The 10,870-nt window shown below is 35.9% G+C and overlaps 2 protein-coding genes across 2 annotated transcripts; one reads left to right on the top strand and one right to left on the bottom strand.

Annotated features, from left to right (window-relative positions):
* Positions 3,782 to 7,278, bottom strand: LOC109829818 (ras-related protein Rab2BV). The gene is made up of 3 exons (XM_020396865.1): positions 7,168 to 7,278; positions 6,899 to 7,075; positions 3,782 to 4,466 (listed from the first exon to the last, which is right to left on the bottom strand). The coding sequence occupies exons 2-3, from the start codon at positions 7,061 to 7,063 to the stop codon at positions 3,987 to 3,989; spliced, it is 645 nt and encodes a 214-aa protein (XP_020252454.1). The 5' UTR covers positions 7,064 to 7,075; positions 7,168 to 7,278; the 3' UTR covers positions 3,782 to 3,986.
* On the top strand, positions 7,553 to 9,154 carry LOC109829817 (elongin-C). Its single transcript, XM_020396864.1, has 3 exons — positions 7,553 to 7,723; positions 7,823 to 7,928; positions 8,791 to 9,154. Exons 1-3 carry the CDS (start codon positions 7,612 to 7,614, stop codon positions 8,867 to 8,869), a joined length of 297 nt encoding a protein of 98 aa, XP_020252453.1. The 5' UTR covers positions 7,553 to 7,611; the 3' UTR covers positions 8,870 to 9,154.

Here is a 10,870-nt window from a genome sequence, read left to right as displayed (position 1 = left end):
GACTGCTCTTGGTCTGAGAAAACTATAGAGTGGAAACTGACGATTCTGCTAATTATGGTATTTTACTTTCTCAGCATGTATGCCTTCCCTAAATTAATAGCTGACATACAATTAGGACAGGATTCAACCTATTTGTGGATGATCATAATTTTCTTCAAGATCAGAGAAGCCAAAGAGGGGTAGAACCCCGAACTGAGATAAATAGTCTACGATAAGTCAATTAAAGGAGGGTCCATGATTTTAGTTTGATGATGGTCAAAAATTGAAGGCCTAAAAACTATAGCCCAATATCAGATCAACAATGGGGGTTAGCTCCATTCAAACATTCCACTTAAAAAGATTTGTATCCGTCGTCGAACAAACATAGATACCCAGATAAATCACAAAATAAGGATCGAGTCCTACTTCCTCGGACAGTGTATAAATTGTTCTCACACAACTGATTTCCAAATTCTCCTCACACCGAACAATGTATAAATTGTCAGTAACAGATTAAAATCGCAGAATAAAATTTTCCCCCCTTAAACATACGTTTTAAAATATCCCCTCAACAAGTTCGGATACATAGTAGATAAAAAAAAAAAAAAAACTTTGGATGCCCTCTAACATCTGGAAACAAGAAACATGCTATACACAAGAACAGACGGCCGGATAGGATTCAAGACGTGCCATCAGGAGAGTGGCTGTAGTTATCGTCGGTTGCTTGCTCATCTCAATACTCCACGTTTGTTATCAGAATGAGGACAAAAAAAAAAAGCGATCGTTCTTACTTGGAAGAAGAAAACTGTGGACTACTTTCTTAACCTGAAGAAATTGTATATGCCTGCCGACAGTAACCAATTCGCTTTTAGTTCATTGTATCTCTTGACTTGATATCGGAGGGGAAATGCGGTCAGGATGAGCATCAAAAGCCACTAAGATGCGCATCAAGCCCATGAGGATATGAGTTTACCGAGTGTTTTATTGCATGTTGTCGACATAAACGCAGGGTTAGTTACTACATCACGCGAGATCGCGCTGAGAACGAAATAAACGTGCTCCAAGCCGAGGGGATGCTGTTAGTGATGATGATAACGATGAAAGGTGTCAAATTGGGAATGCAAGTTGCTGTTGGTGGGCTGATCACCTTGACTCTCTTTTTTTTTTTTAAAGGTTTTGGTGTTAACAGTGGAGCATTTACGAGCCGATGAAGATTATCCACTTGATTGTCACTATAATGACTCTCTCCCTCTCTCTGATCCACTTGAATGGGAGATCCTGGACTATTGGAAGCAAGCTGTTATAACTTGCACATTTTGACTTGTGAGCGGTACCGTTTGAGAATTGCTCTCATGGTTGATATCTCACATTTTCTACATCATGTTCATCATCAAACGCACATTTCAGGTGGATCTTTAGAAGGAAAATAATAATAATAATAATAATAATGCGCGACAAGTTTTGATGTTTATCGCTTTTTTTTGGATGTTGAGGAAAGGAGTTGGCTGTATAGTAATCTGTCTTTGACTTTGCCCACGATCTTCTGTTTTGTTGAACCCAAAAAAAAAAAAAAAAAGTTTTTAACATTTAGAAATCATCATCATGATCGATTTCTCATACTTTTGTGTGTCATTTCATGCCCCCGAGTGAAACAAGTTTTTCGTCGGCAGGCAATTACCTTCACACCAATTCGAGGAATTGTTGTAATTAATTTGCACATTATCAAACGTTTTAACTGCTCTTAATTACCCAGTGGTGAATTATGTGGGTAACAGCTCGATGGTGGTTTGATTTGTTAGTGGGCAAATCTTTTTCCTGCTTTAAATTGGGTTCAACCTATTGGATGGAGCTTTTGTGGGGGTTCCATTACCCCAGCTGGCTCCATCAATTCTTCTCTTAATTTGGGATAATAATGCGATGTTTCCAAGTGAATGAAACTAATCAGTGTGATGGAAATATCAGAAAGCCCCCTTAAGTATAGGGATCAAAAAAAAAAAACCATTTAACTTTAAGCCTTTCATCAGAAAACCCCCTTTAGTAAAATCTTAAAAGTTAAAAGAAGGTTCGCCAATAACCCCCAAACTTAATGAGGATTTTCTGATATTTTTAAAGTTGAGGGGGTCGTCTGATAATCGTCAAAAGCTAAGGGGGTGTTTTGTGATATTTAGCCTCTAAACTATCTATTCTCTCTCATGCAAGAAATTCTGACCTCACCAATAATTTTACCGATACTTAGGGGGTGTTTGGTTTAATTTCTACAAATTATAGGAAATGTTTTTCACCAAAAATATGATTTCCTCGTATTTCTTAAAAAAATTATAGGAAAAGTTTTGAGAAGTCAAAAAGTATTATTTTTTTTTACTTTGCTTGTTTGGTTCAAAACAAGAAAATGACTCATAACTTTGTAGAAAATAGCAAGATTTCCTATAATTTGGAGAAATTAAAGCAAACACCCCCTAAATTTATAAAAAAGTATCAATCTTATAGAAAAATGTCAATATGGTCTTAGATTTCTAGGTGATTTCCGTCCATTTTGAGAGGAAATTGATTTCTGTAAATTTTGGTACTTTTTTGTACTTTACAGAAAATATTTCTGTAATTTTTTTTTGAACCAAATACAGTTTACAGAAATCTACAGAAAATTTTTAATTACATAATTGTCATTGTCAGACATTTTGAGAAAACTTTTCTATAAAATTGTGCAACCAAACACCGAGGAAAGATTGTAAGAAAGCAAAACCTACAAAAGGAAAAGATTTTATCTATGCCATCCCTTTCTTTGTTTTTCTTTAATAGGATACCAACGATCATTACGTGACGTTTTATTTTTTTACATTTTCTAATCCAATCAGCCAAGTTGAGATATTTACTCCTTTTGAAGTAGGACATTAGGCATAACCTACGAACACACTAGGAAGTCAACTCTTCAGCCTAACCTAGTAGAATAATAACTACTTGCTTCCTTCACCACTCAAAAAGAAAAAACTTTTCTTTTTTCTTCTCCTCAGCAAATTAAGAACATTGATGGCAGCACAAACTGCATTATGCAAGTTAAAATCATGATATTCTAGAATAGACAAGCAACAAGGGAAGAAGAACATACACTAGAATACATACATACATACATATACATATATATTTCTTGGCTGACTTAAGTTCTGAACTTTTAACAATTTCCTGTAGTCTTTCAAATGCTTGTGCTCTCTAAGCTTTTGGAGGAAAAAGTCCTACAGTTTTGACGGAATTATTCTCTTGTTTAACATCTATGCACAGTTGAGGTCATTTGACTTTTTTGTTTATTGGTTTTTTTTTTTTACAAATACCCAGATAAATATTCACTTGCAGTGTGCATACAGTTTATATCTCGAACATGCATGTAACATGCTCAACGTGAATCTAAGATAATTCGTAGTAGATATTTAAGAAAATCACAGACATAGATGATACATTTGATTAGGATTCTTCACTAAACTTCGAATCTATATGTAGTTCTCAAACTTGAAAGCAATCACTGTAAAGCACGGGAGGGTATTATTATACTAACACTATTGTTAACCATAACAACAAGTTTTTACCTCCTCAGAGGAAAAACTTGAGGAGGTAAAAACTTTAAGCATCCAAGATCACTACTCGTAATCTGATGAAAACAGATCCAAACCTATCACATTCTAGTAGATGATGCACCCAAAACAATATTGGATGTTTTCATTTCATAAAGCTTGATTCAAAATTTATTGAAATGTTTTCTTGAATGGGGTATGCAGTGAAAATTATTATTGCAACTTTAACAACAACTTATACAAAACAAGGAACCACAATTCTACTTGCTCTGTGTTTACTCTAAAATGTTTTTTTGGGTCTCATGACAAACCAATCTGCACTAAACAAGTAGTCCATGGTTTAAGCGAAAATTCCTTCCTGGTGGTGATAGCCTACCTTCCACAACATAAAAAAAAACAACAACAAAAGATAATCTACACAATTTTTCAGGTCCAAAGTAAACAACCTTAAGTAGAACAGCAACCTCTCCTTTGCCCAGCAGAGTCAGTTACATTAATGGTTGTCCCTTGAATCGGAGGAGCGTTGCTTGCAGCCTCTTGAGCAGCAAGTGCCTTCTTGCTTATTATGTGATAAATCTCAGTAAGAATAGTGTGAAATGCATTCTCAATGTTGAGAGCTTCAAGGGCCGAGGTCTCTAAAAAGGAGAGCCCCTCCTTTTCAGCAAGAACCTGGGCATCATCTGGAGATACTGCTCGTAGATGATTTAAGTCAGATTTGTTACCGGCCATCATGATGACGATGTTAGAGTCTGCATGGTCCCTGAGTTCACGAAGCCACCTCAGGACATTTTCAAAGGTCTGCCTCTTTGTGATGTCGTAGACTAAGAGTGCTCCTACTGCACCTCTGTAGTAAGCACTTGTGATGGCACGATACCTCTCTTGACCGGCAGTGTCCCATATCTGAGCTTTGATTGTCTTACCTTCTATCTGTTCGCAAAAACAATAGTTACAGCAGTAGTCAAACAACATAATGTGAGGAGCTATAAAAACTTCTCTATAGGCCCATAGAACTCATAGTAGCCTCAAGTTACATAACAATAATGTAATAATTATATCAGACAAAAAGCACCCAATACAAATTTCATGAAATTTACCATTTTCCAATCACATCACATTCATACAAAACCATAACATAAGTCTACTATGTCTAGGGAAACTGCGGGCATAAAATTCTCACAAGATTTTGGTTATTACTGCCATTTAGCTTCAAGATCTTGCGCCCAGACTGCATAAATGAGTTACATGCACTTTAACTCTCACTCTCAGTAGCATTTTTCTTTTGTTAATACCTTGAAAGTTACATGTTGAACTTAGTGAATGGAAGTTGTTTCAGTTGCAATAGTTTAGCAGAGAATCCCAATATTAAATGTCTAAAAAAATCAAGTTTCACATATATACATATATACAATTCTTTCCATAATGTCAAAACTACTATAAGATGCATTTGCTACTGTCAGTAGAAATGCAATTATCATGTTTCCTTTTTTCCAAAATTGACAATATCCATCTTACTCATGGTTTTGCATATGAGTAAGAAGGTATATTTGGATGTTCAAGTCTATGACTCCATTTCCACATTTTAAGAAGTAGCACCACATTCATAAAGGAAATTGATATATCAAATTATGACAATTTATATGTTGACCACAGCACAGATGTCAACAAATTATCAAATTACCTGTTACCTAGATGATACAAGTTCATGGCATGTTTTAATGATAATTTCCTATATACTAGCATTGCACAATCCAGCATGCTAGCATTTTGTAAAATGTAAAACAAAGATGAAAGCATTTAAGGAAAATGGAATGAGGTTAAGCTGGCACACGCTATCCCGAGCTTGAAACTATAAGGCCTTAGACATTAACAGGTCAATGACATCTGCAATGCTTTTTTATGGGTGTCCATTTTATCAGGTCATACGACCACTACATCCTGACTTCCACGCCACCACTTGCACTAGTATCCAAGCAAGATTAATTTAGGGATAGCATCCAAAAAAAAAAAAAAAAAAAAAACAAAACCAAGTTCGACAAGTAATATGAAAATAGTTTTAACAATAAAAAATATAAAGCAGAGAGTTAAATCAGAAGACTAAGTGAAATAAGGAGAAAAAAGTTTCACACATATTGCAACAGAAACAGGTATTGCCGACATAAAGAAAAGTTATAGAAACAACATTAAAATGAAGGAGAATAAGTTACATTGCATAGTTATTGCCAATTTAAACATACATCATGAGAATGTGAAGTGTATCTAACTTACATGAGACAGTTATAGCATTTGTTCAGACAACCAAAAAAAAAAAAAAAAAAAAAACCAAGTTCGACAAGTAATATGAAAATAGTTTTAACAATAAAAAATATAAAGCAGAGAGTTAAATCAGAAGACTAAGTGAAATAAGGAGAAAAAAGTTTCACACATATTGCAACAGAAACAGGTATTGCCGACATAAAGAAAAGTTATAGAAACAACATTAAAATGAAGGAGAATAAGTTACATTGCATAGTTATTGCCAATTTAAACATACATCATGAGAATGTGAAGTGTATCTAACTTACATGAGACAGTTATAGCATTTGTTCAGGAATTGGAGGGAAATCAATCCCATTTCAGACACAACACTTCATACTCATTTAAAGGTTCAGTAACAATAATCTTAAAAGGCACATAGGCACAAACAAAACATTCTTCCATTAGAGTGAAACTTACAATAGTAAAGTTTTGCTTTATCAAACTATGCAAATTAACACAAAGCTTCAATAGTGTAATTACTAGTATCTCAAGCTTCTCATGCCATTTTCTATACATATATTATGCAACATTGCAACTGTTGTAAAATGATAGAAGATAAGTTTTCTTTTCCTTTTAGCGAGACTGTACAAAAATATTGAAGCATCTGGAAGGATTTAAGACACAAATGACTAAAACAGCTGTAACACATTGTGCAAATGTAATAAATTTGATACTTTGCGCCTTTTATCTAAAGGAAGGTGTCTCTTCTTTTTTGCCTCACATGTCTCTGACTGAATACTAAATCGCCCGATTAATGCAAAGAATTGTTTTTCTAAAAGAATAGCTCCATCATGGGCATATCTAGCAATGTATACATGATTTCACTTGCTAAATTCAAGCCCAACTTAATATTGACACCGAGCTGGCGAATTTAAGGGATTTAAACAGGATCTTTTTATCAATATACCACAAATTTTAATAAGTTCACATAAATTATCGCGTTTCATAATCCCTGCGAAGACAGAGGACGCACAAAACAATTTATTTAACGTAAAAAGAGCAAAATTTGCAGGAACCTTACACAAAATCGAACAAGAACGCAGATCGAAGGAATCGGATGTCACCTGAAGGGTCCTGGTAGCAAATTCGACCCCAATCGTCGACTTGGACTCCAGACAAAACTCATTCCTCGTGAACCTCGACAGGATGTTTGATTTCCCGACCCCCGAATCGCCGATCAGCACGATCTTGAACAGGTAATCGTACTCGTGATCCACTCTGTGAGCCATAATACCTCCGATCTATAAAAACCAGAACAAAAGGAGAAAATATAAAAGATCAATAACAAAGAGAGATCGACGACTGAAGATCAAATCGAAGGAAGAAACGTTACCCGATGTTAGATCTGATCGAAGGAGCGCGCTAGAGGAAGCTGAGGACTCGATGAATTTGAACAGAATTTTTGGGGAGAAATTGAGATCGAAACAGAAAAGCGAAAGAAGAGGGGGCATCATTTTTAAGCGGCAGTTGGGGAGATTTTATACAATCATTATATTGCAGAACAAGTCCATGGATTAAGATTACAATTTACAGAAAGCTGTGAGGTTGTTTCTGTTAATAGTCATTTTTTTGGGGCGGATAGCGCGCACGGCTAACAGCAGACAACAGCTAAGCACGTGCGATTAACATGTATCTTGTGCGGACTCTCTACGGCCCATTGTTGAAAATGGGCCAGGTAGGAGTGTAACTATTTAGCAAAGGCCCACGTGCTCTAAAAGGGGGAAATGAAATCCCTAATTTTGTGTGGGATTTGGGAAATTTCCGAGGAGCGAGAAAAATGAAGAAGGAAGAAACGGTGAAGCTAATAAGCGCGGAGGGGTTCGAGTTCGTCGTCAGCAAGGAAGCGGCCATGGTCTCTCAGACTATCCGCAACATGCTCACCTCTCCAGGTACCGATCGCCGTCTTCGGTTCAGAAACCTAGGGTTAGGGTTAGGGTTTCGATATCTGGAATTGATCTGATAAAAATTGATTTTTTTTTTCTTTCAAGGGGGGTTTGCGGAGGCGCAGCACGGAGAGGTGACGTTTCCTGAGATAACGGCGCCGATTTTGGAGAAGATTTGTCAGTATTTCTATTGGTCCTTGCAATTCGCCAGGTTGTTCTTCCCCTCTTTGAATTGGGATTTTATGATTTAGCTGAGAAAGTGTTTTCCTTGATTGGGGTTTGATACATCTTGCTTTTATGATATTTCTCATGATTTGTTTGGTTAAAATAGATTCTATCTTGTATCCAAAGCAACTATGAAGTTAGTGTGACTATAGTTTAGAAAACTGCCGTCGTCGGATCCCAAACAGCTTTTTGCAAGACTATAGCTGCAACTTAAATGCAAGGTTGGGCGAATCCAAAGCTAACAGGTATACAATGTTAAAACAAAACTTCCGCACGTTGTGCATGAATGACCACATGCGTTCACGTATACGAGGGGTGTCCAAAGGAGTGTCGTGTGTAATGCGGGCATGGCTTCGTGGTAGAAGTGCCCATGTACCTATATGTCCTTGATCTTGACCCGGCCTCCTCCTCCTCGCGATATACATTGGCTTTCTTTTTAATGAAAAAGAGACGTCAAAGGTAATAATTGCTACCAATGAGGAAAAAACATACTGATGCCAACCTTAATCGTTACCTGGTAATTCTTTGTTCAAGCTTCGATCTTTATAAACTGAAGGTTAAGGCTTCCAAAGCTTTAACTTGTGGATCTTCCGTGTGTCCGCTGTTGAGCTTTCAATGTTTGAGATTTCTCCCAAGGAAACGATGTCTTCCTTTCTGATTACATCTAGAATCCAACCTCCAGTTGTGTTTCCTTGATAGTTGATACTGACATTAACTAGGATAAGCACTGGATTATGAATGTTATTTATCTTTCCCAACTGTGATTATATGTTGAATCGTTATATGATTTTAAAGCTGTTGTTGCTTAATGAAGCCTTTCTCTAACTCGTAACTTTTGTTTATGGCAGTGGAAAGGAGACGGAGTTTCATATTGAACCTGAATTAACTTTGGAGTTGATGATGGCTGCTAACTATCTCCACACATAGAAAGAGATTTGCATGTCCCAATTGCTTTAGGCCATTCACTTATATCCTTGCTTGTATATTTTGCCTCTATATGTGTTGTGTACTTATGATCAAGCGATTAGTCAATTGTTCTTTGTAGAACGATGTCATTTATCAGGGTGACCTAGCAAGGTCTATTGATTATGCCTGTGCGCAGTTTGACGGCTTTGTAACTTGTATTTGCGCCATGTTCCTTGTCTGCTTCTATTAGTTTGATTTGTTTACTGTGATGTCAATGTTAATGCGTCATGCAGGCATTTGAACTTCGGCTTGATGGAAATGAATACTAACATGTGATTGTGATGAGTGTTCAAATAATGTTATTAAGCAGGATAGATTTTTGTCGTTACCTTTAAGAGAATGAGAGAATGCAGATTGTTGTGCTGAAAAGTTATGATTTCATATTTGTGAGTAAATATATGGATATCAGCAATTGATAGGTATTTTTACCCAGTAGTCCTTGTCTTTAGTTTTCATGTTATTATTAATAATGAAGTTACAAATATTTGCAAAATAGCAATATGAGTTTGTAGTTGTTACTCTCCTCTGTGGGTAGTACGATAAGATTACATATGGACATTTTATTTGATGAAGTATCATGAGATACTTTGCTTCAGACCACGTTGTACGACTGCTGTTCATACAGAATGTCTACTGCTAAAGAATGGAAGAAAGAAAATTACACTTTTTCCATGGTAGAAATGATAGAATGCTCCCATCATTACTTATAGATTTTTGTAGTTTTTCTGTTTGATTGGTTTGCATTTTTTTTTTATGTATCATCTCCATGAAGGTAAGAAGTCAAATTGCTTCAAAACTTGCCCTCATACTTATGTCAATTCTATCCATGCTTGTCATTTCATAATTATACAGAAGTAGTGATCTCTGGATCTTGGTTCTGGATGGTTAATGGTTGATCATAGGGTTTTAAAGTCCAATACTAATTAAGCATTGTATTATATTGCAATTTCTCCTTTTTCTAATTATGAGTGCAATTGTGAAATTGAGAATTGAAGAAAATGTTATTTATACAAGAAAACTAAGACAAGTTCGGCAATCCGGGTTGCTATATACCTATCCCTGAGGGTTGACGTGTGTTAGTTGAAAATGACTTCACTTTCATGCTTTTCACTCAACTTTCAATGTCGAACATATATGTCAAATAAACTGCAATGTCCTAAATGGAATAAAGAATAAGCTACAGAAAAAAATTGGAAAAAAAACGCAAGTTCTTAGTACTATTATGTTTGGGGTAACTATGTGGGTATTATTTACATCGGCAGTTACTTGCAAATTTAGCTGCATGCGGTGAGCTCACTTGACATCTAAATGCTAAAAGTTCTCATCTCAAGCCTAAGTCTGTTGAAACATTCAATGGGTCTTACAAATATGCAATTCTTATTGAAATTTAGGACGAAATTAGTTGAATATTCATTCATCAATGACTGCTAGCATCTTGACGTGTGTCCCTCTTGTCATTGTCTAGTTTTGACACTTTTGTTGATGTCCCTGAATCCTGATAGTGCCTTGCTCAATGAACAACAAGTTTCTGAACTTTCAACTCTAAAAGTTTTGACAATAATAGGGGACATATCGTGACACGTATTTCGCTTTTATTTGCATAGAAATAAGTCTCTTTGTTGTTACCCTTTATGGCTTTGCATTGCCAGAGGGGATGCTTCTATTAAAACATATGCTGGAGCAAAACTTTTGATTATAGCTGTGATAAGCTAATATATTGATCTTGACATCATGGGATGTATAGTATAGCCTATAGCCTGAAGAACTTTGAGATTTTTTATCTGTTCGATTTAACATTGTCGATATATGTAAGTTTTACCTTTTCTATTTGTGAATGAATGGATGTCATGAAAAGTTAGGATTTTGTTGGTATTTGTCACACGCTTCTTGAACCTGGGATTCTTGAGGAATCCTTTCTGTTCTCCAGTTGTGCGTGAAAAGAAAGAAGTAAAATGACTATGT

The sequence above is a fragment of the Asparagus officinalis genome, chromosome 2, assembly GCF_001876935.1.
Source record: "Asparagus officinalis chromosome 2, Aspof.V1, whole genome shotgun sequence".
In the NCBI taxonomy this organism is placed as follows: Eukaryota; Viridiplantae; Streptophyta; class Magnoliopsida; order Asparagales; family Asparagaceae; genus Asparagus; species Asparagus officinalis.
Note: the sequence above shows the minus strand (reverse complement) of the source record. Positions and strands in the feature narration are given on the sequence as shown.

Excerpts from the sequence above, each read along its gene's own strand:
- LOC109829818 (XM_020396865.1), bottom strand. The coding sequence starts at position 7,063 with ATGGCTCACAGAGTGGATCACGAGTACGATTACCTGTTCAAGATCGTG. Across the intron at positions 4,467-6,898 it reads TTGCTACCAGGACCCTTCAG|ATAGAAGGTAAGACAATCAA; the intron begins GTGACATCCGAT and ends TTTTGCGAACAG.
- LOC109829817 (XM_020396864.1), top strand. The coding sequence starts at position 7,612 with ATGAAGAAGGAAGAAACGGTGAAGCTAATAAGCGCGGAGGGGTTCGAG. Across the intron at positions 7,724-7,822 it reads CAACATGCTCACCTCTCCAG|GGGGGTTTGCGGAGGCGCAG; the intron begins GTACCGATCGCC and ends TTTTCTTTCAAG. Across the intron at positions 7,929-8,790 it reads TGGTCCTTGCAATTCGCCAG|TGGAAAGGAGACGGAGTTTC; the intron begins GTTGTTCTTCCC and ends TGTTTATGGCAG.